The sequence below is a fragment of the Trichoderma breve genome, chromosome 2 (genome assembly GCF_028502605.1).
Source record: "Trichoderma breve strain T069 chromosome 2, whole genome shotgun sequence".
Taxonomy (NCBI): domain Eukaryota; kingdom Fungi; phylum Ascomycota; class Sordariomycetes; order Hypocreales; family Hypocreaceae; genus Trichoderma; species Trichoderma breve.
Window position 1 is genome coordinate 681,029 of NC_079233.1, and position 22,998 is coordinate 704,026.

The 22,998-nt window shown below is 52.5% G+C and overlaps 8 protein-coding genes across 8 annotated transcripts; 4 read left to right on the forward strand and 4 right to left on the reverse strand.

The window, feature by feature from the left end:
* Positions 1 to 225: 225 nt before the first annotated feature.
* Positions 226 to 2,494, forward strand: T069G_02481 (elongation factor tu GTP binding domain-containing protein; the record flags this gene model as incomplete). Its single annotated transcript, XM_056169691.1, has 6 exons — positions 226 to 549; positions 623 to 1,204; positions 1,259 to 1,722; positions 1,776 to 1,958; positions 2,017 to 2,204; positions 2,283 to 2,494. The coding sequence occupies 6 exons, from the start codon at positions 226 to 228 to the stop codon at positions 2,492 to 2,494; spliced, it is 1,953 nt and encodes a 650-aa protein (XP_056030583.1).
* A 185-nt stretch (positions 2,495 to 2,679) lies between these two features.
* On the reverse strand, positions 2,680 to 4,077 carry T069G_02482 (histidine phosphatase superfamily (branch 1) domain-containing protein; the record flags this gene model as incomplete). Its single annotated transcript, XM_056169692.1, has 3 exons — positions 2,680 to 3,143; positions 3,286 to 3,495; positions 4,050 to 4,077. The coding sequence occupies 3 exons, from the start codon at positions 4,075 to 4,077 to the stop codon at positions 2,680 to 2,682; spliced, it is 702 nt and encodes a 233-aa protein (XP_056030584.1).
* A 55-nt stretch (positions 4,078 to 4,132) lies between these two features.
* On the forward strand, positions 4,133 to 5,439 carry T069G_02483 (HNH endonuclease domain-containing protein; the record flags this gene model as incomplete). Its single annotated transcript, XM_056169693.1, has 3 exons — positions 4,133 to 4,475; positions 4,528 to 4,700; positions 4,756 to 5,439. 3 exons carry the CDS (start codon positions 4,133 to 4,135, stop codon positions 5,437 to 5,439), a joined length of 1,200 nt encoding a protein of 399 aa, XP_056030585.1.
* Positions 5,440 to 6,007: 568 nt separating this feature from the next.
* Positions 6,008 to 7,942, forward strand: T069G_02484 (alpha/beta hydrolase fold domain-containing protein; the record flags this gene model as incomplete). The annotated part of the gene is made up of 1 exon (XM_056169694.1): positions 6,008 to 7,942. The coding sequence occupies one exon, from the start codon at positions 6,008 to 6,010 to the stop codon at positions 7,940 to 7,942; it is 1,935 nt and encodes a 644-aa protein (XP_056030586.1).
* A 314-nt stretch (positions 7,943 to 8,256) lies between these two features.
* On the reverse strand, positions 8,257 to 9,617 carry T069G_02485 (acyl-CoA dehydrogenase, middle domain-containing protein; the record flags this gene model as incomplete). The annotated part of the gene is made up of 2 exons (XM_056169695.1): positions 8,257 to 8,347; positions 8,410 to 9,617. 2 exons carry the CDS (start codon positions 9,615 to 9,617, stop codon positions 8,257 to 8,259), a joined length of 1,299 nt encoding a protein of 432 aa, XP_056030587.1.
* A 604-nt stretch (positions 9,618 to 10,221) lies between these two features.
* T069G_02486 (carboxyl transferase domain-containing protein) lies at positions 10,222 to 12,063 on the forward strand (the record flags this gene model as incomplete). Its single annotated transcript, XM_056169696.1, has 3 exons — positions 10,222 to 10,775; positions 10,830 to 11,874; positions 11,941 to 12,063. 3 exons carry the CDS (start codon positions 10,222 to 10,224, stop codon positions 12,061 to 12,063), a joined length of 1,722 nt encoding a protein of 573 aa, XP_056030588.1.
* A 620-nt stretch (positions 12,064 to 12,683) lies between these two features.
* T069G_02487 (uncharacterized protein) lies at positions 12,684 to 15,158 on the reverse strand (the record flags this gene model as incomplete). Its single annotated transcript, XM_056169697.1, has 2 exons — positions 12,684 to 13,843; positions 13,913 to 15,158. The coding sequence occupies 2 exons, from the start codon at positions 15,156 to 15,158 to the stop codon at positions 12,684 to 12,686; spliced, it is 2,406 nt and encodes an 801-aa protein (XP_056030589.1).
* A 4,334-nt stretch (positions 15,159 to 19,492) lies between these two features.
* T069G_02488 (elongation factor tu GTP binding domain-containing protein) lies at positions 19,493 to 21,052 on the reverse strand (the record flags this gene model as incomplete). The annotated part of the gene is made up of 6 exons (XM_056169698.1): positions 19,493 to 19,728; positions 19,791 to 19,862; positions 20,056 to 20,250; positions 20,746 to 20,789; positions 20,852 to 20,914; positions 20,973 to 21,052. The coding sequence occupies 6 exons, from the start codon at positions 21,050 to 21,052 to the stop codon at positions 19,493 to 19,495; spliced, it is 690 nt and encodes a 229-aa protein (XP_056030590.1).
* Positions 21,053 to 22,998: the final 1,946 nt, after the last annotated feature.

A 22,998-nucleotide genomic window follows, 5' to 3' on the forward strand; every position in this document is an offset into this window, starting at 1 on the left:
CAATTACAGATCATGGTGTGATTCATAATGTGATTAGATGCTCTCAGTGTCGGTTTGTAGTTGAATAATATTTGACCAAGGAGGGGCAGTGGTCGCAAGGGCGGAAATAATCCGCCCACCTTTTGAGCACAGTTTTTGTCTACCCTAGCTTCCATTGACTCTTCCTCTAGCAATCCAACCAGCGACATCGCAGAGTCGCCCAATGCAAGCTTCGTGGATGCCCAGATGAGCCTGGCTGGGAGAGCCGGACGAGCCTGGACTCGAGAATGGCTGCGGAATTCCAGCAGTCATGGTCTCAACCACAACGCATCTACATCTAGATGGTCTCTGCTTCTGCGCACGACAGCTCCGTGCCGGCATCGCAACTACGCCTCGCAGACGAAGCCGACGCCTGCGCAGCTCGAGGCGCGGATAGCCGCGATTCCCATTGAGCGGTACAGAAACTTTTGCATCGTGGCGCACATTGACCATGGCAAGAGCACGCTGAGCGACCGGCTGCTGGAGCTGACGGGCACCATCTCGGCCAGCGATGCGAATAAGCAGATTCTTGTAGGTGCCGCAGCAGAATCCAATCAATTGCCGGAGAGAGGCTGTGAAACTGAATATTAGAATCCATCTTCAGGACAAACTCGACGTCGAACGCGAGCGAGGAATCACAGTGAAAGCACAGACGTGCACCATGATATACAAGCACAATGGCGAAGATTACCTGCTGCATCTCGTCGACACGCCAGGCCACGTCGATTTCCGCGCCGAGGTCACCCGTTCATACGCCAGCTGCGGCGGCGCTCTGCTGCTGATCGACGCCAGCCAGGGCATCCAGGCGCAGACGGTGTCCAACTTTCACCTGGCCTTTGCGCAGGATCTGGCGCTTGTCCCCGTCATCAACAAGATCGACATGCCGTCGGCCGATGTGCCCCGCGTTCTGGACCAGATGGAGACGAGCTTTGAGTTGGATCCTAAAAAGGCTGTGTTGGTGAGCGCAAAGACGGGTAAAGGCGTTGGTGCTCTTCTGCCGGCGGTGGTGGAGGGGATTCCGCACCCTGTTGGCGATGAGAATAAGCCGTTGAAGATGCTCCTGGTTGATTCTTGGTACGACACTTTCAAGGGCGTGGTTCTGCTAGTGAGGCTGTTTGATGGATCTATCAAGACGGGAGACAATGTCGTGTCACTGGGCACAGGCATGAAGTACACGGTTGGCCAGGTCGGTATTCAGTATCCCAATGCAATGCCGCAGACGGTACTTCGCGCAGGCCAGGTCGGTTATGTGTACTTTAATCCGGGCATGAAACGGATTCAAGACGCCAAGCTGGGCGACACTTTCACCACGGTTGGGGACGAAGATATCGTCGAGCCTTGTCCAGGCTTTGAGGAGCCCAAGCCCATGGTGTTTGTTGCGGCGTTTCCTACGGACCAGAGTGACTACACTCGTCTCGCTGACAGCATCAACCAGCTTGTGCTCAATGATCGCAGTGTGACGCTGCAAAAGGACTTTTCCGAGGCTCTTGGATCGGGGTGGCGTCTTGGATTTTTGGGCAGTCTTCATTGCTCGGTATTCCAAGATCGGTTGAGACAGGAGCATGGCAAGAGCATTATAATCACGGAACCTACCGTGCCTACCAAGATTGTGTATGCCGACGAGTCAGAGGAGGTTGTGCAGAACCCAGCCTTGTTTCCAGATTCGAGCGATCACCGGATTAGAGCTGCCACATTATACGAGCCGTAAGTTTCACAAAGTCGAAGATGTAGAGTATGACGACTGACTGTCTTGGTAGCTATGTGAAAGCGACAATCACGGTTCCTGAAGAGTACCTCGGCCGCGTCATTGAGCTTTGCGAGGGCAATCGCGGAGAGCAAAAGAGCCTAGAGTTTTTCCACACCGACCAGGTTATTCTCTCATACGACATTCCCGCCTCACAGTTGGTCGATGATTTGTTTGGAAAACTCAAAGGCGTCTCGTAAGTTTCCAGCTATGTGGCTACTTTTATTGTGGATTAGACCTAATCCCCTGTGTAGAAAAGGTTATGCGACTCTTGATTACGAGGACGCAGGGTGGCGCCAGAGCAAATTGGTGAAGCTCCAGCTACTTGTTAATCGACAGCCCGTCGACGCCATTTGCCGAGTGATACATTCGACGCAGGTTGACCGCCTGGGACGCCAATGGGTCACTAAGTTCAAAGAGCATGTCGATCGACAAATGTTCGGTTAGTGTTTCAAAGCCCCCCCTTCTCTTGTACTATTCACCCAGATGTTACTTTTGCTAACCTTAATTTGTTATCTAGAGGTCGTTATTCAAGCCGTTGTGGGCAACAAGGTTATTGCTCGAGAAACCATCAAACCTTTCCGAAAAGACGTCCTCGCAAAGCTCCACGCGAGTGATATTACTAGACGCAGAAAACTGCTAGAGAAGCAGAAGGAGGGAAGAAAGAGATTGAGGGCAGTGGGCAACGTGGTGATTGATCAATCAGCATTCCAGAGCTTCTTGTCAAAATAGAGTCACCACAGAAAAAGAGGCTATTTGTATTATAGAGTACATCGACATGTATGTATTTTCTCAAAGTTTATATGTATATAACTGTATAGGTATATAACATCTATCTCATCATCTACTTACAATGGACATGTGTATCGCTCTGACGCTGAGGGAAATCACTAATAGTCTATCCAACGCCATCTTGCTCAATTCTTGTCCTCAATGATCTCCTCTTCCGTCACATCCTCCGGTACCTCACTACCCAACTCAGCCCTCTTATTCCACGACCACCCCATCCCCCCCTCCAGCGTAGACTCGTCAATCTTCAACTCCAGCTTCTCATCCAAAGTAAAAATGCGGTAATCCGCATTATAATACCACCACCCAGACACACCTGACCTCAGAAACGCCGAGTGCGAAAACACAAAGATCAAGTCTTCGGGTCTCTTGCTCAATTTCTCGAGACAGCGGCGACCACGACGTAAGACTGCCGTTCGGGTATATCCGAAGAGGTTTTTAGCTAACGGGTCCTCTGTTTTGTCGGGCCAGACTGGTGGGATGGCGGAGAAGTCGTAGCAGGGGGATGAGAATTGGTGCTTGGTCTGGTTGTCTTTGATGAGGGGCAGGAGAGAGAGAGGAGACCCGGTGTCGCAGGGCTTGGCTGAGAGTTCTGCCAGTTTTTTATCAGACTTTTTGCTCTACATCATATACTTTTCACATAGAAACATTGAAGATTAAAAGAAGTGGGAGTGAGTAGCAGATAGGTATGTGATCCGTAGAGAGAGCATGTATAAGTCGGGATTTCCACATACCCTGCCAATCAGCATCCGCCTCAATCTTCACACCGCGCTCAACGAGCCAATCGGCAGCCAAACTCGCCGTCTGCAGCGTGCGCACCATCGGGCTCGCGATGACGGCGATGCGGCCCTCGAAGGAGGAGAAGCGCTGGAAGAGGTTGTAGCGGAGCTGGCCGCATTGTTTGATGCCGTGGTCGGTGAGACCGGGGTCGGGGATGGAGTAGTCTTGTGGAGGCAATTTGTTAGTTTCATGTACTTTGTTTGTATTTTATTTTTATTTTGGGTGGCTTGTATGGGGGGAACTTATGGGTTTCGTTGTGGAGGGCTTGGGCGTGGCGGATGAGGACGATTGTGGGAGACATGATGGTGCTGGTTGGTGTTTTGGTGTGAATGAGATTGATGTGAGTTGGTTCAAGTGAGTCAGTAACAGGTAGCCTACGTGCTGTAACAAGAATGTCGATCATGTAATCATGTGTTGGCATTAGCATACCTATGGGGAATTTGTATCCAATATTTCCTAATTCGAATAAATCGGAATCGACTCTATTTTATACGCGTAATTGGTATCTCATTAAGAGTTTCAATGATATCTGATTCACGTATTTTTAGATTGCCAGGCAGCTGAAAAGAGCAAAGCACGGCAAAAAATTAATTAATTTGTTGGAGCGCCACACATGCACCATCTCTGATCTGGATGGATGGATGGTACCTCACGCGTTGTACCTAGATTTCCAGCTCTGCCCCGTGTTTAGCGCTTAATTTTCCAACCAGCTACATACTAACCTTCTCAACTTCCCTCCCCACCATCTTGCTTGCTCCTTCTCTCCACTACTCGCCCCAAGCCTACAAGGGAATCGTCATCATGGATAAGTATACGCCCGCTCTGGGCGAGTTCCTTACCAATGAGACGACTACAGCAGAGGACAAGATAGATTTGTTGATTTTTTTGGCTGACAGGCCAAAATGCGCGCCCATCAGCAGTCTCTTGCCCATGGAGGAGCTTGAAGTCAGGCTTCAAGTAATCGATGATATCCGGAAAAAGCTCGCGCCAAAGCCTGGCGAAGAAGAGCCTCAGCTGAACTACTTACAGTTCGCGACTTTGATGCTCCTGCCTCTCAACTTTTTGCACAATTTTAAACAATGCTTCCATGGCACCATCCAACACGACCTCTCCACTGAACGTCTTCAGGCGACTCTATATTTCAGTAAGCCCCATTCAAGACTCGTCCTATGCTTCATTACTAACTCAACGTACAGTGATGAAAGGTAGAATCCCTGGAACCACGTCTGATGGCAGCCCAGTTGCGAGCCCAGTTGCGACCCCAGTTGCGACCCCAGCCACTCCTGTGAAGGGTGATGAAGGACGCCAAGCTAGCCTTGGGTCAGCCAACACGAAGAAAACCAATAGGAATGCAAATGAGCGTAAAAAGGTACACGATTCCCATTCAGTATACTAGGCTATTACTGACACTTGTTATATTATAGTGCCTCGTGCGAGATGGGAATGCGTGTGTTCTCATGCAAACAGCAATGCCTGAAGTTTGCCACATCCTGCCCTTTTCCATCAGCACCACAGATGCGGCATTGCGTTTCTTCTCACACAAGTGTGGCAGTCTCATCTACGGACTCCAATTTGGAACTGATGATAATAAGACTCTCACTGATATGTCGAAGAACCGTGGTTGGTCAGACAAAGCATGGAATATGTTGTGTCTCAATCGTCAACTTCATGCTTGGTGGGCTGAGGGTTACTTTGCACTGAAGTATCTTGGGACTATCGAAGAGAGCAAGGAAGCATCGATTGTACAAGTTCAATTTCACTGGATGCCCCGGAATGGGCTTGATTGCCAACAGAATTGCACCATTCCTGAAGCACTCGAAGCAATGCGGCGTACAGTTTCTGACGACAATGGATTCATCAAGGCCAGCAGAGCGAGCTCCGGTCGGTCCCTTGCCACAGGGCAAGTGTTTGATATCCCAGTTCACCCAGATGACGCTCCCAATATGAAAATCATGATCGATCTGCAATGGGCCATTATTCGAGTCGCAGCGCTTTCAGGAGCCGCAGGATATATTGACGAGCTGGACAAGGAGTACCGCGACCCTTGGGATGAAGATGCTGCTCTTTTTACTGGTGAATTTGAAGACTGGATTGAGGCCACGCCCTAGAGAGTTGTGGACGCAGCACGGCTTCAATCGTCAATTGAATACCAAGCATTCCCCGATATCATCGAATCGACACGCGAAGCTACTACTAAACGCTCTCCTGCAAAAAGCCCTCTTATGAAGGGTTCTCCCGCCAGAAGTACTTCTGCCAAAAGCTGTTCTGTCGAAAGCTCTCCCTCGAAAAGAGGAATCACCGCTCGATTGGAGTCTCTAGATTTATACGAGGCATAGGGAATCAGAGAGGGAATTTATGATTGGGAGGGTGGAAAGCGCCTCCCAAAGTGAAAGCTTTATATGTGGAGGTTAATATGGCCACGAAAATGGATACTTCAGCCTCACACGACGAAACTTCATGCTTATACTCTCCAGCAGAGTTTGCTATTGTCAGTAGAGTATAAGATTCTATATGTGTGCCTATATAAAACCCCGATCCAGGTCTCTGGGTCAAAATGATGTTTGACTCCTGAAAACTAAACCGTGAGTCCAAGTGACGCAAAACAATACTTGGCCTCTCAATCACCATTTCATCCCCATCATCAGACACTGACGCTTACACACAAATACAGCAACCATGTTGCCTTCACTGCTGCTTCCTGCGGCCGCCGCTATGGTCGGTGCAAGTGCTGCAGTTGCAGATACTGCCAATCTCGCCCCTCCATTCGATTGGTTCGCCATCGTCCCCAGCGAGCAGCTCAAGTATCAAAACTGCTACAATGGCTTCAAGTGCGCTCGCCTGGTTGTCCCTCTCGACTGGAAAAATCCCGAGGATAAAAATACCGTCGCCATTGCTATGATCAAGCTGCCAGCTGTTGTTCCAGACAACGACCCGACCTTTGGCGGCACCATCATCTTCAATCCCGGCGGCCCCGGCATCTCTGGCGTCGATGCCGCCCTCCAGGGAGCCAGGACGATCCAGCAGAACCTCGCTGATAAGCCTGGTGTTCGTCACTATGAGATCTTATCCTTTGATCCCCGCGGCGTTGGGAGAACAACCCCAGCCAGCGACTGTTTCCGCTCCGATCCCCTTGGCCGCATTACTTGGATCGTCGACGAGCGTGCCAACGGTCCGCTCGTCTACCTCAAGCCCGCACAATCCTACGGCCTGGGTCTCGCGAAAAACTTTGCCGAGCAATGTAGACTCAATGAGGAGTTCAAGGGGAGCATGGAGTACGTCAACACTCCAAGCGTGGCCCGCGACATGGTGGCGATGATTGACGAAATCGACGAGCTGAGGCAGCGCGAGGATGCTCAGAGGCAGCCCAAGCCACCAGGCCCTCAAGGAGAAGCCGAGAGAGATGAAGATGGAGAAGCTCGGGAGAGGCCTAAGACGCAGCTTCATCAAAGAGGCAAGACAGAGAATCATGAAGAAGATGAGAACAACCCCGTACCGCGGCTTCAGTATATCGGCTTCTCGTATGGCACAATCCTGGGCAACACTTTTGCATCTATGTTCCCAGGCCGCGTTGGACGCATGGTCCTCGACGGCGTGCACAGCGCCATGGATTACTACTTTGAAGACACAAGCACCGCCCTCCAAGACACTGACGAGATGTTTGATACGTTCTTGCGGGGCTGCTTCGATGCCAATTACGCCAAATGTCCCTTCCGCATATCCTACAAAGACGCCGAGGACGTCAAGAAGAAGTTCTGGGATTGGATCTTCCACCTCAATTATAACCCCGTTGAGGTGAACCCAGTCAAAGGCGGTATCAAGGTCGTCAGAGGATCCGACGTTCTCGCGGCTGTTGGCAGCGCCCTGTACAGCCCTATGGAGAAGTTTCAGCCCCTTGCCTTGGGCCTCTACGATGGCATGAGCATCGGTGACCTGAACCGCCTCGCGGCCATCATTGACGAGGACAGCCCCAAGATTACGATAGACGCCAGCTCGAACCCATTGCAGCCCAAGTCCGAGCAAACATGGGGCGTCACCTGCAGCGACGGCCCGGACTGGCGCGGCAGAGACGTCAACTTTTGGAATAAGCACCTCCAGAAGCTGGAGATGAAATCGAGGCTCTTTGGCCCCTTCTGGGCCAGCGTCCGCTCCGCCTGCGCGAGTTGGCCGTACCGCCCCAACTGGGTGTTTGGCGGGCCCTTCAAGACGCCCACCCCCAGCTCCGAGCCGCTTTACACCTCGAAGCCCGCCGCGCCGATACTCTTCCTCAGCAGCCGCTACGACCCAGTCGCGCCCCTCCATGTCGCCCGCGCCATGGCCAAGGAACATCCCGACTCGGGCGTCTTGATCCATTGGTCCATGGGACACACCACGGTGGGCGGCGGGCCGAGCCCGTGTACTTGGAATGCCGTCCGCGAGTACTTTTACGAGGGCAAGGTCCAGGGGAAAGAATTCTCTTGTCCCGCCGAGTGTGACCCGTGGGACGATGAGTGCAAAGTTACGCTTGACAAGAGAGCCGATGGAAAGGGGGATAGCTGGGATGTGTGGAAGAACATGACTGCGGCGCTTCGACAGACTCTTCGACCAAGGCCGTGGGGGATTGGAGGGCCATAAGTGGCGAGCATCTACACTTTTACAATGTAAACCAGAATGTAATGATAAGTGGTTGGATAGGAATTGCTAGAGTAATGGTTTCTTGGAAATAGGGTTATTAGCTAGATCATGAATGAAGTATTACAAGTGTTTTTGAATTGATATCAAGTACGGTTATATACAGAAGTCTCGTTATATCAACATTGTTATGCAAGGTAGCAAAAGATGTACCCATGTATCATTCTAGTGTATCCCAATAACACTTGAAAGTTTTTCAACTTTTTTTTTATCTTGGTCTTTTGTTTATTTCTCTTATATCATTGGCTCAATCAGACTTAGGCATTGGCATACTTCTTGTTAAAGGCGCGTCCAATGACCATTCTGCGAATCTCCGAGGTACCAGCTCCAATCTCGTACAGCTTGGCACTAAAGCAAACCAGTTAGTAAAAGGTTCAAAAGAATGAAAAGGTCAAACCAAGAAAACTTACTCTCTTAGTATTCTAGACGCGGGCATCTCCTCAGTGTAGCCCATGCCGCCCAGCAGCTGGATGCAGTCAAGCGCAACCTCCGTCGCCCTCTCAGCAGCGTAGAGAATGGCGCCAGCACAGTCCTCGGTGCGAATAACGCCCTGCTCATCCACCATGCGGGCGGTGTTGTAAGTGTAGGCGCGCGAGGCCTGCAGCTTGGTGTACATGTCGGCAAGGCGGCCCTGAATCAGCTGGTTGTGGGCAATGGGCTGGCCAAACTGCTTGCGCTGGTGGGAAAACGGCAGGGCGACGTCGAGAGAGGCCTGCATGAGACCCAGAGGTCCAGCACTGAGGACCAGGCGCTCGAGATCGAGACCCTCCATGAGGACGCGGACACCGCCGTTGACCTTGCCGAGGATGTTCTCGGTGGGCACAAAGACGTTTTCAAAGACGAGCTCGCCGGTGTTGGAGCCGCGCATGCCCATCTTGTCGAGCTTGCGGGCGCAAGAGAATCCCTCAGCCTTGGTGTCGACCAGGAAGGCGGTGATGCCCTTGGAGCCCTTCTCAGGCTCCGTCTTGGCGTAGACAACGATAACGTGGGCATCAGGGCCGTTGGTGATCCACATCTTGGTGCCGTTGAGCACGTAGCCGCCGTCAACAGCCTTGGCCGAGGTGCGCATGCTCACGACATCGGAGCCGGAGCCGGACTCGGACATGGCCAGGGCACCGACGCTGGTTCCCGCAATGAGGCCGGGCAAGTACTTCTGCTTCTGCTCAGGGCTGCCGTTGAGCGAGATCTGGTTGACGCACAGCTGCGAGTGCGCGGCGTAGCTCAGGGCAATAGAACCCGAGGCGCGCGACATCTCCTCCAGCACGATGCAGTGCGCCTGATAACCCATGCCCAGACCGCCGTAGTCCTCATCAGCAGTTACTCCCAAGAAGCCGGCCTCGCCCATCTTCTCCCACATCTCCATGGGGAAGGCATTCGACTTGTCCGTCTTGGCGGCGAGCTCCTCGGGGATCTCGCGGCGGGTGAAGTCGTAGACACGCTCGCGCAGCTCGTCCAGCTCCTCTTGTGATGGCGGAGCGAAGCCCTTGGGGTGCTTCTGGGAGTGCAGTCGCTTCTGGCATGAGATGGAGGAGGCCGGGGAGAAGGAGGCGGCAGGGCGGAGGGAGATGGATGGCCGCACGGGGCGGGCGAGTCTGGAGAAGGATCTGAGGCTGGCCATGATGAATTGATGGTTGTGGATGAGAGAAAGTGAGATGGTGAGAGTGAGACGGAGAGAGAGAAGAAGTGAAGCTGGCTAGCAGCGGCGTATTATTAGAGAGCCGTGTGTGGATCGGGTTGATGTCACAGCGAAAGAGCAGAAGAAGAAAATCGGCCTGAGATGAATCTATGCACTCTGCACTTTGTACTCTACAGACTCGGTGAGATTGATGAAAGATGACAAGCAACAATAAGCGAAATGAAGAAGAGAAGTCAGAAAGAAATGGGAAAAAGGGATGATGACGGACAAGCTAAGCAAAAAGAAAGCTGCATGGTTCCCAAGAGCCGTCCCAGCAGCAGAAGCGCGACTAAGCCGAGGTGCCTGCACCAACCAAATTGATCCAGTGGCCAGTCGGTCCTTCGGCTCCCCGGCTTCAGGCGGCTTGTGGCGGCTCGGGTCGCTGCCAACAGCCGAACAACGTCAACAGTGTTGGGCATTCGGCTGCAGGAAAAGGGCAATCCAAGAAAAACATCAAGCTGCAGCGTCGAGGGAAGCATATTTGCATTCTTTTTCTTCTTCTTTTGTTTGTATTCTCCAGTTGCTTCACCGCTGCCAATTAATTGACATGTCTCTCTCACGGCCCTGTCGCCAGGCCCTGCGCCTCTCCCACCAGCTGCGGCCCTCAACCAAAGCATCATCACCATCATCACAGTTGCTTCGTCGCAGCGCCGCAACCCTCACGCCTCCTCACCAAGCCGCCGCCATCTCGCGCCTGCAAACAAACGTCGATGCCTCATCCGAGGAATTCAAAGAAAACGAGCGCCAAATGGCCGACGTCACCGCGCGCCTGCAGGAGCTCACGGCCACCATCCAAAAGGGCGGCCCGCAAAAGGCTCGCGACAAGCACATTGCCCGCAACAAGATGCTGCCGCGAGACCGAGTCGCCGCCCTGATTGACCCGGGCACCACGTTCCTCGAGCTGTCGCCAATGGCCGGCCACGAGCTGTATCCAGAGGCCGAGGTGCCTGCGGGCGGCATCATCACTGGTGTGGGCGTTGTCGAGGGCGTCACTTGCGTCATTGTTGCCAACGACAGCACCGTCAAGGGCGGCACGTATTATCCCATTACTGTGAAGAAGCACCTGAGAGCCCAGGCTGTAGCTCAAGAGAACAAGTTGCCGTGAGTACCCAATATCCAGCATTCTCTATGAACTCAATTGACCTCGTTCAACAGCTGCATCTACCTCGTCGACAGCGGCGGCGCCAACCTCCCCCACCAGGCCGACGTCTTCCCCGACCAGAACCACTTTGGCCGCATCTTCTACAACCAGGCCCGCATGTCCTCCCAGGGCATCCCCCAGATCGCCGTCGTCATGGGCCCCTGCACCGCCGGCGGCGCCTACGTCCCCGCCATGAGCGACGAGAGCATCATCGTCCAGGAGCAAGGCCACATCTTCCTCGCCGGCCCCCCCTTGGTGAAAGCCGCCACCGGTGAGGTCGTCAGCCACGAGGACCTGGGCGGCGGCAAGATGCACTCGTCCGTGTCTGGTGTCACGGATTACCTCGCCGTGGATGACGCTCATGCCATCACCCTCGCTCGTCGCAGCATCTCCAACCTCAACTGGCCCGCCAGAGCAGCCTCTACTAACCCTCCCGCGGCCACCTACGCCGAGCCCCTCTACGACCCCAACGAGCTCCTGGGCATCGCCACCACCAACCTGCGCAAGCCCATGCCCATCCGCGAGATCATCGCCCGCATCGTCGACGGCTCAGAATTTGCAGAGTTCAAGCGCGACTTCGGCACCACCCTCGTCACGGGCTTCGCCTCCATCTACGGCCAGAAAGTAGGCATCGTCGCCAACGACGGCATCCTCTTCGCCTCCTCCTCCGTCAAGGGCGCCCACTTCATCGAGCTCTGCGCCCAGCGCGGCATCCCCCTCGTCTTCCTCCAGAACATCTCCGGCTTCATGGTCGGCTCCGCCTCCGAGCGCGACGGCATCGCCAAGCACGGCGCAAAGCTCGTCACCGCCGTCGCATGTGCTGACGTGCCCAAGTTCACCGTCGTCGTCGGCGGCAGCTACGGTGCGGGCAACTACGGCATGTGCGGCCGCGCATACAGCCCGCGATTCCTGTGGATGTGGCCCAACGCTCGCGTCGGCGTCATGGGCGGCGAGCAGCTCGCCTCCGTCATGGAGACGGTTGGCAAGTCGGTCGACCCGGAGCTCAAGGAGCGCATTGAGAAGGAGAGCGAGGCTACTTACTCCTCGGCCCGTCTCTGGGTAAGTCACAAATCATCATATTCACGTATAGACGCACACCAGCTAACAAATCATGACTGAAAACAGGACGACGGCATCATCCCTCCCCAGCACACCCGCCAATATCTCGGTCTCGGCCTGAGAGCCGCCATGGGAGGTCGCAACGAAGTCAAGGCCGGAGACACCAAATTCGGCGTCTTCCGAATGTAAACAAACAAAGAAAAGAGAAAGAAAAAAAAGTATCAAAAAAAGATGTAAAAGTAATATATACTACACACTCATGTAAACATGCAAACAACCCCGTGTTTTTTGGTTATTCCATTCCCTTTTCAGAATTAGACACATCTATGTACATTTCACGACCAACAACACACACATTCATCAAGCTCGCCCGACTGCTGTCCATCCGAAAAGGTCGTAGCAGCAATAAAGCCGCCGTGATATTTGATATCGGGTTAAATCTAGTCTGCCTCTGATGAAAACGCCAGCGCTAATCTCGCCTTACCACCCCTGTTCTTCGCATATGTAAATGCACACATGATAAAGAGAAAGAAAAAAAAAAAAGTGAAGAAAATAAAGGAAGAAAAGGTGCCAAAAATGAAAGAAAGACCATGACATGCTTATACAAGATTTCCCAATCGTATTGCCCTTTTTGCTTCTTACGTCTCATTGCCACAAATAACCTCACCGCCCAATTTCAATTGATATTAATGTCATGTCCCAAAATTTGTACAAAGAGGTTTTGCCAACCCCCATCGGCAGCCGTATAGATTGGCTGAGATATTTTCCACGCTTGTATCCGTTTTAAGAGTTGCTAAACAGCATCTCCCTCAAAAGTCGAATAGGCTGCGCTTGGACGCCGCTTTGCCTCCCACGGGGCCTTGGCCAATGTTGACCTTGGTGTCGACCAGATCAACAGTCCTATTTCCTCCGATAGAGATGCTGGATGCCTCCTTCACAGTCACTTGGGAACCGAGCTTGGTGATGGACTGAGTGGCTTCGGTGAAGAATTGCTGAAGCTGAGTCTGTGCCGTGTTGGCGGCGTCGACACTGTCTTCTTGCAAGACGTATAGAACTGCTGTGCGAGCAAAATCGAGAACTTCTTGTGTAACTGTGAATAGGCTGGTCTGCTGGGAAGAGGGCGACGAGCTCGATGCTGAAGGGCTGCTTCTTCGAGCCAATGCGGGCGCCTCGCCCTCAACGACTTCAAACTGCCGGGAAGTGAGCACGGGAGATGGCCCAGAGCCCTGACTGGTTCCTTTCTTGTTTTTAGCCGATTCGTCAGTAGTATCTTGAACTTGGGCGTTAGCCAAGCCGGTTCTCGTCGACTGGCCGTCAAAGGTAACGAGGGCGTTTTGCGCAATGCAAGAGAGGTTTGCCGAGTTGAACTTGGCCAGGATACTCGTTCCCACAAGAGGAATGGAGAAATTCTTGGTAGAGTCGGCAATGATGCGTGGAATAGCCAGGCCGAGGGTGACATTGTTGATATGAGAAGAGCCGTCCGTGGGAATCAAGTTTGTCGTTGTGCAACCCGCAGAGCCGCTCGAGCCGCAGTTGGCGCCAGTGAACCCATTGGTGCAGATGCACGAACATGTGTTGTTGACGACAACGCCGCTACCACCATTCAGGCACGGCAGAGTCTTTGCGCAGGTGGCGAGGTTCACACCCGTTGACTTGTCGTGGTTGCCCAGGTTCTTGAATACAAAATACTCCAGGGGAACAACGACGGCTGCCGCAATGATGCACAGCATGAGCAGGATGATCAAAATGAACCCCCACAAGGGCAGGCCGCAGCACCGACGACCTTTTGGCTTGGCTGGCGCCGGGTCCTCGGGAGTCACAGAGAACTTCTCACGGCCCGTCACGTAGTTGTTGTTTCCTGGCACAATGGGCCAGGAGCCCATGGGGCCGCGGCCAGTATGCTGAGGAGTCTGTACGGGAGGGGGAAAGGCAGCCAGCATATCAGAAAGACCCGACTGATAGCGTTCATCTAAAATTCATTCGAGGTTAGCCGCAAGTGAAATTTCAAACGAAGGAATATACGAGTGAGATAACATACCATACGATCGCTTCATTCCATCACCGCCCTTTTCGCTGAAAAAGTCGAGTTCGTCGAGGCGGCTTGATGGGCGTTTGCCCTTGTCGATCATCGAGGCTAATCGGGTGGCACGTCGGATCAGGTCTGGTAAGCTGGTGAGACTTCCTCTTGACTCCGCCTCTCGCACGGCGTCTATATCGAGCCTTGGCGGGCGTCGGATTGCTGAAAGGCGGCTCGTCGGCTGTGGGGATCCGGCAGCTTTGCGTAAATCTGTTGGACTCATTGCGTTGCCTCTGTTAAGAGCAACGCCCGCAATGTGGCTTGCCATGCCAGGGGTGGTTGCTGGGGTTTGTCTGTTGGTAAAGGAGTTGTTGGTAGAAGAGTCGGTGGATTCGTCCACAAGGCCTGTTCCCCCTAGGAATGGGTTGGCAGAAGCTGATTTGTTTCCACCAGACTTGTTGGGGTTGGAGAGCGTCTGCATGGCATATTCATCCTGGCCAGACACAAGGCCACTCTCGTCGCTGTAATCGTCTGCTCCAGAATTCCTAGTCTTGTCGGTCAATGACTCTTCGTAGAATGCCCCATGCATACTCGGGCTGGCACCCGCAGAATCAACTCTCCAAGCATCTGGCATGACCGCGCTCGAGGCGAAAGAGTTGTGGGACTTGTAGGCTGAGTCTTCTTCGGGAATCGGGGAAACAAAGGACGCTGCGGAGTAGAAAGACGACTGTCCTCTTCTGCTGGAAGGCGGCGGCCCCAGGTTTGCACTTCTCCTCGGTGGCCCTGAGGTGTCTGAAGAGGGGCTGTCAACTTGCTCCAGCGGGCTCTCGGGTCCTCCTGGGACACGAAATGAGGGAGTCGGTTGCTGCTGGCGGGATTGGTCTACCATTGATGGGATTAGACTTGGGCGCTGCGGTCTTTGAGGGGCTGCTCGAGGTCGGTCAGGTGGGGAGCGGTATGATTCAGCATCTGGAGGTGACGCTGCTGGGGGGCTTTGAAGTGGCCACTGGGGAGCTGGTGCTGGTCGTGGAATTGTCCTTGAAGAGCTGCCATTCTGGCCATTTGATGGTCTTGGCCTCGTCGAGTTGGGCGGTACTACATCTTGAGGTGGTGCATCGTAACCAAGACTCGTGTCGTGTCTCAGCCGCTGCTCGCGCGTATTGGACTCGCTGCTGAATGGAAAGACCAAGGCTTTGTTTCGTGGGTTTTGAGAGGATGGTGGAGATTGTGCCGGCCAATCCCTGCCTCCATTATACTCCTGACTCATATCGTCGTCGATTCCAGTCGCCAATCATTCAGAGTGATGTCGCCGGATAGTTTACCGATGGTTCAACGGTAATGTCCAAGGTGCGAGGTGCATAAACGGGGGTCCTGCTGGTAGCCGATCTAGCTGAAACAAACTTGGTTGCACTGGCAGAGGTGGAACCAGTCACGAACTGGTTGAGATGAAGTTGAAACGGTTGAAACGAATGAAGAGGCGCAAAGCATTGAGGATGAAGTCAACAGTTGCGCTGGTGGCTCTGTGGGCGTGATTGATGACAGCCGCACAGGGAGGTATAACGAGTGGAATCTGCAAACAAGCAATATTAGACATGAGCATAGCCCTTGCATTAAAGACACAAGTCTTGACGATGACTATAGCAAATCGAAGCCCATTGTAGAAAGGTCAAGAAACGAGTGGCAGGGTGAGGCGAAGAGGGGGTCAAGACGCTTCCAAGATTGACGGCTGGTTCGTACCTTGACGACTGGGTGAAATGCCCAATCTCAGAAGACGTAATGAAATGAATGCTGGTGAAATTGGAAAAAGTCCTGCTCAACGGCTGAATCGACGCACGGTCCTGCTGTGCAACAACACAAATGTGGTGGGAGGATAACAAGATCGGCACGGCGGTTGTCTTATGTCACGGTTTCTCGAAGACGCTGCAAAGGGCTAGAAGGACGAGGCAGAGTGTCTGTGATGAGTGAGTCGGTGGCCGGGGCGGCTTTGGGCATTTGAGCTGGTGTAGAGCAGGAATTTTGAGGTTTCAGGGTTCGCATGAAACATGTAGATCGAAAGAGGGTTTTCGAAAATCGAACGATGTGCAGACATCTAGGAAAGACGGCGGTCGTGAATGAACAGCAGAAACATACCTACGAGAGAGAAATGGCGAGTATTCACCGGGAACAGAACAGGCACAACGGCAAAGAGAGAAGAGAAGAAAAAAAAAGTATAAAAAAAATAAATCAACAAGGGAAAAGAAAAGTTAAGGAAAGCGGGGAATCGAATAGTTTGCAACAGCAGCAGCAGTTAGCAGCTGGTGATGAGAGAAAGAAAGAAAGAGTGAAGGTTAACGCAAGCGAGAAAACAAGAACTGGGGGGGAAACGGAGAGGAGGAGGATTGGCGAGCGAGGGCGCTCAAGGGTTGGGATGGGGGGAGAGATGATACGAGCAGCTTGCACTGCTGCTTGCTCTGTGCCGTGTGCTCTGTGCTGTGCCTTGTTGTCGGACGATGGCCCAGCCAGACGCTTCTCAACCAGGAGGGACTCTCGATATTGAGAGGAGGCAGAAGAGGAGTCGGGAAGAGGAGAAGGACGATGCGGCAGTTTGGGTGCGTCAAGGTCCAGGTTTCCAGGTCCGGGTACAGGTACAGGTACAGGCCATCAGGGCGCATGAAGCAGGATAGCAGGGAGCCAGGCCGTCGGTCACAGGTGCTGTTCCTGGCCTGGTCCCACGTTGTTTGTGGGGGGCTTCGCTTGCAACACGCCAGCCATGGGACCTGTAATTGCTAGAGGCGGCGGGCCTGAGCTGCGGCCGTACCGGTACATGCAGAAACAGCAGGGATATTCCGGCAAAAAATGGGCTCTTTTCATCACAGCGGACCCAAGTTGAAGCTGCATCAATGATGCGCAGTCGGCCGCATCTCTGGAGTTATCTGCCAATCAATTTCCGCTGTCTGCAAACACGGGTTCTTTCTTGTTTAGATGCTGGTTCTGCCAAGCAATGAGGTCTTGGATTCATCATCCAGGAGCAGCATCGTAAGAGGACCTCAGCACCTGTATACGCGTACTATCAGAGGAGCAGAGCAAAGCAAAGCAAGTATACGAGTACATGGCACCGAAGCACCTGAGATGAAACCATTCAATGGGTAAGAAACGAAAAGTAAAACTCCCAATAGCTTCACCACCAGATTCTGTACCAACGTCGCCGTGCAGCCAATAGCGCAGCCACAGGTACCTGTACCTCCCAAAGCTCCCCTAGTTCCCCGTCGCCAAAACCCCTGAAAAAGACAAAACACTAGCGCCGCCGTTCCTGCAGCACCCGCAGCTGCACTCGGCCTTTTCATTCGCCTGCTTCGTCGTCCGTCTCTACGCTTTTGCACCTATCGTATTGCGAATGCAGGGCAATTGAGTTCATTGATGTTCTTTTGCTATTTGTTGCTTTCATACTGAGACATGGCCGCCCAACTGGCTTAGACATACGTGCATGCGTTCACTCTCACGTGGAGATACCAGCCCGTACCTCTACTATAAACGACTGGCGCAGCCACTTCACATTCGATTCATCATCGCTCAGCTCCAAGCCTCAAATTCGTATGGATCCGGGCAATTACAAGTATACCTAGCCAAATGAATATATTCGCCGAGACGACGCTTCATCAGGATTCGAGCTACGAGCCGCGATGGCGCTATTTTCCACTACAGCTGCAGTGCTGCTCAGCTTTGAGCCTTGAGCGATCCAGCTGCAGCGCCATCTGCCATGCCATGCTATTTAATGTCTTAGATTCAATTCACGCATCTCGGCCGATCCACATGGCTTCCAGAAGAGAGACATTCCACCACTGCTAGCTGCCAGCCCGGTGCCACAGCTATTATTAGCTGGTTCTTATTCACACGTGTGTGTTGTTTTGCGTGTGTGTTGGATATCGGGCCAACAGATCTTGGCAGCGCATTCATGTAGCAGCGTGAGCCCTTGAATACGTCACCCCTCGTGACAATACGGGCTTTGGAAACACATTGTGATATCTGACACCAAAGTGCCTACGAGTATAATACCGAGTGCCGTTTGGTAGATTTTACCCATGTACTGTACGGTGCTATGGGGGCTGCAGAATACGGGATGCTGATTTGTGAACAGCACTTGAGGCGCCTGCGTGTACAGCAATTTCATTGGCACCGCAGGGTTCTCCCTGGAGCCATGGCGCGATCTGCACCAGAACAAAGAAAAAAAAGACGACACGAGACATTATTCGCTGATTGACTGTTGGTTCGCACACCAGCGAGAGCCATGTCTCAGACACGCACAACATACTACTGGTTAGTACCGTTATGCGTGTACGTGGTGGAACCAGCTTCCAAGATGCATCACAGGCACCATCCGACAACAACACCAAGAGGAAACATCAATCACATGTATTGCTTATATTCGCTTCACGGCACGGCAGAGCCCCCCTGCGTACAACCTCTTGCCTAATAAATACGACGGGCTAGCATGAACATCTCCATCATGACTTGATTTTATGGCATGACGCTTACATGTCCCTTGGCACCAGCAATCTGTTTAAAACGCTCCGACTTTGCGGCAAAATCCACAACCCTGCCTCTCATCACACCAACGAGATCCACAGCGGCCGGCTCCCTGGAACAAGCAGATGCTTCAAGTCCAGACCCCTGCTAGGCCCAAAATAGAAATCCTGGAAAGGAAAAAAAAAAAGAGAGAGAGCCGATAAGACTCATGTGCATTAACGACTTGCAAGAGAAGCAAGGAAATGGCATGTGCTCGATCTGGACATGTCACGAATAGGCAATGGGATCTTCTCCAGGGCCCACCGACTTGATCGATCTGCCACTATAGATTGGAGCCCAGATTGGAGTATATCTTGTGGAAGTGACAAGGCTGAAGACGTTATAGATGGACGATGAGTGCAGATACGATGAAGTGAGCCAGATGTTGGTGTCAGAGATGCCATCGGATCTAGCTAGTCTTGGTAAGAGTCGCGAAGCTAAGGAAGAAGAAATTCTCCTATGGTCCTCAAGCATTTGAGGCCAACAATTATATTACTACCTATTAATCTGAGATGACTAAGTATGTAGCAACGTCGAGGCTGACGACACTTGATATACCAATAATATCTTCTTCCATAAGCTCCCTTTCTTCCTCTGTATGCCCAGTCTTGATAAGTCTTATCCGGCATGTCTAGATGCCGGTGCACTTGAACGAGATGATCTTGTCATTGAAAGCGGGGTACACGGAGGGAATGTCGCTGACTCCGGGATGAGTCGAGATGAAGCTATTGCCCTCGCAATTGAAATCACTAAGTTTCTCATTGTTAGTCGCCATCTCTTACTTGACAAGCCTTGTAAAAGAGCTGCTCAAGGAAGAACTCGCTCGTAGAAGAAGCATACGCCAGCCGCCTGGTACATGCAGCAGCAGCAGGGATATCCCCTGAAAGGACGCTCTACTGTAAAAGCAAAACACTAGCGCGGTTTTCGTTTTAAATTGGATGTTGAATTAGTGTGTAAGTGCCCGACATCAGAGAAAGCAAGTAATAAATGCCTTGCCGCCGGAACTCTTTGTTCATGAAGTCACGTGAAAAGAAACAGGGCGGCGCGCACAAAATTGTATTAATATATATAGTAACGAGCCTCGTCCCAGTTGGCAGTGTCCATCTTGTTGATGGCAACGATGAGCTGCTTGACACCCAGAGTGTAGGCGAGCAGAGCGTGCTCACGAGTCTGGCCATCCTTGGAGATACCAGCCTCGAACTCACCAGTACCAGCGGCAATGATGAGAATGGCGCAGTCAGCCTGGGAAGTACCAGTGATCATGTTCTTGATGAAATCGCGGTGGCCGGGAGCGTCTGTAGATTGTCTGTTAGCACTGACTGGCAATTTCAGCATAAAGGTAATGGAGCAGACATACCAATGACGGTGACATAGTACTTGGGTGTCTCGAACTTCCACAGAGCAATGTCGATGGTGATACCACGCCACGCTCGGCCCGGCGCAATTAATATCCGAAATGATTGTACATTATTGTACGGAAAAATTGTTCACCGCCGGCGCGGGCGGTGGGGGCGCGGGCGGTGGGGGCGCGGGCGGTGGGGGGCGGTAATACGGGCTAAACCGGAAAAACCTTTTTCCCTTTTTTTTTTCCGGGCAGTGCTTGCGCACGTGACCCCACTTACCACATTTGTGGCAGTGATGGGCGGAAAAAGGTGGCGCCGACGCCGGCGCACGGACCACCTCGGCCGGGGTGGAGGTTGCTGCCTCAGGTTGAGGCTCTTTGGCCGGCTCTTCTTCGGGAACGGCAACCGGCTCCGAAGTGGGGCCGGGAGCGGGGGATGGGGCCGTGTCATCGGCCAATCGCAGAGGGAGAGTCTCTGTAGTCACGTGTTAGTCATCAATACAATGAGACAGGGGCGTTGAATGAGACTTACGACTCTCTGTATTGGTATACGGCACTATATATCAGATGCATTAGCTTGGTAATTAAAGAAATGGGAAAGAGGAAGGGAGATAATAAAAGAGAGAGTGTAAGGGTGAGAGTAAGGGTGAGGAGAAGGAGGTTGATATAATAACGCGGTGACTAGAGTAGAGGGGGAGCAGGGCAGCAAGGCCGTAGGCCTGCGAGGCACCAAGATCACCGGACCAGAGAGTGAGAGTGTAAGAGGAGAAAAGAGTGGAAGATGAAAAGGACAACAAGGCCGTGGGCCGGTGAGGCACCAAGCTCATTGGACCAGAGAGCGAAGAAGTGAGGGAGTGAGAAGAAAGGGACAATGAGGTGACAACAGATAGGGGGAGAGCAAGAAGGGACCAGAAGGCAGAGGAGAAAGTGGTAATGGATTCATGTACTCACTCGTAACGACGAATCTCACGGAGAGCGACGGTACCAGGCTTATAACGGTGAGGCTTCTTGACGCTGACACATGTCAGCATCAGAATGAAATGGAAGAGAGGGTGGTAATGGATTCATGTACTCACTTGTAACGACGAATCTCACGGAGAGCGACGGTGCCAGGCTTATAACGGTGAGGCTTCTTGACGCTGAAATATGTCAGCATCAGAATGAAATGGAAGAGAGGGTAGTAATGGATTCACTCACTTGTATCGACGAATCTCACGGAGAGCGATGGTACCAGGCTTATAACGGTGAGGCTTCCTGACACCGAAACATGTTAGCATCAGAGCAAGATGAAGCAGAAAGTGGCTTCATTTGCTTACCTGACGCTGGAAGGGGAGCTTGTGGATCAAAAAAAAAAAAAAAGAAGAAGAAAGGAGGAGGAGGAAGAGATAGAGAAAATAATATCGTTTGCAAAGATCACATGACGGGCGCAGCGAAAGGGGAGAGCTTACGTACGAGACTCCTTGCGGGCAGGAGTACGTGGAAGTCAGTACAGCAATTGCCTACCTTGGTTTCAAGTATCATGAGGTAATTGAGATAATGGGAGGCAAGTATGGTCCATCTATGTCATGCGATGAAGCAAGAGCTCGCTTGATGCCAAGGAGTACATTGGAAACTGTCGTCATTACATGGGATGTAGGCAACTGCAGCTACGGAGGATGGAATAAAGCAACTCGGCATCATGGGTATTTAGTATTGCTTTGAGGAATGATGGAATGCATTGGAGAGGTAGCAATATGTAAGTACGACGGGTGTTCAACTTGAGACTTTCGACTTGTATGTGCCAAGTACGGGCGATGTATGAAGATTCATATTCCCTTTTCGCCCTCTCCTCTCAGTACCTACTACAGCCCTCTCTTCCTTGTACCGCCCCCTCCCTTTTCTACACGCTTCTTGAGCACTTGCTTCGCCTCTCGCTCCTCTGACGACACCAGGGGATTCCCACCTGGGTCGGGAACAGTCTATGACCAACTGAGGAAGAGACCAGCTCTCAATTGGGAAACTAGCCCACTCCAGATTTACCAAAAAGGGCAGAAGACCAGGCGAGACCCACCCTGCTCATCGTGTGATTCCCGCATTGGACTACCCCTCCAACCACATGGCAAGAACACTTGCCCTGAGAGCTCTCCGCGTCACGTCACATAAGATGTGAAGCGATGGAGGAAACAGCCCGGCAGAGAGCGTTACTGCTTAGACACTGGACAGTGTCCGAATACGAGGTAATCGGCTGAGAATTGGAGTATACGTACCTAGGATATGTCGCTGTGGGTCCGATCGTGAATCTTGCTGGTGATCTGGTAGATGAGTGGGGCGCGGCTGTAGTGCATAGACAGGTGCGAACCAGACGGGGCTTGCGTGGAGATTACGATGACGATACAGCCTGGGCTCTATGTCCGAGGGCGACTTGCGAAGGACAGGGCACGACATCTTCAGACCTCGCGAATCTCGGTCATCTAATAGTACGATGAGGCTGATGTGCAAATGGTACATGGGGATCGTCGCTGGAATCGTCCTCAATCAGGGTCACCTCGTCGACTGAGGGCTCTCATCTGCCTCGGTCGGTACCTGACTTGGCATGCTTGGTAGGGCGTACCGGAATGCAGCCCCTGCAGAGCACAACAGTTGCTTGACGGACGGAGTACTGCCCCTCAGCTTTTGGCGACGAATATCTGGAGTACTCTAGTGGCCAGCCATTCTCGCCAGCGCTTGATGACGGCGCCTACAAAGGGTACTAGGTACTAGTAGTAGTTACCTCTCTACTTATACCCAGCCGGTACCAATTACCAGTACGAAGTGCTTCTTTGTACGGAAATCCCTCCAAGCACTTAGATTAACAGGTACCTGGTAGTGTAGGTACCTAATTGAAGTTGGTGCGCCACTCAATTCCCAAAGGGGAAAGCCAGTAGGCCTATTGGTACGCCTCAACACGCCATCACTTGGCGCTTTCAAAGCTCGACTCCAGTTCACTTCAATTCCCAACTGTTCCATACGAGTAACGCTGCAGCCACTGGCCGCTGAACGAGACAACGGCAAGCTCAGCCACAGGGCAATTGGCCTGAGCTGACGCGCCCTGACAGAACGAGCTCACCTAGACTCGCCTCAGTGCGCTTAGTGGGAATGGGCGAACATAGCAAACGATCGGCCCCCCTCGCAAATCGGACGATGCCACTCATCCCGGTCTTCAGCTAAGAGTAGCAGACAAAGATGCTGCGATTTGCCCTCCTCA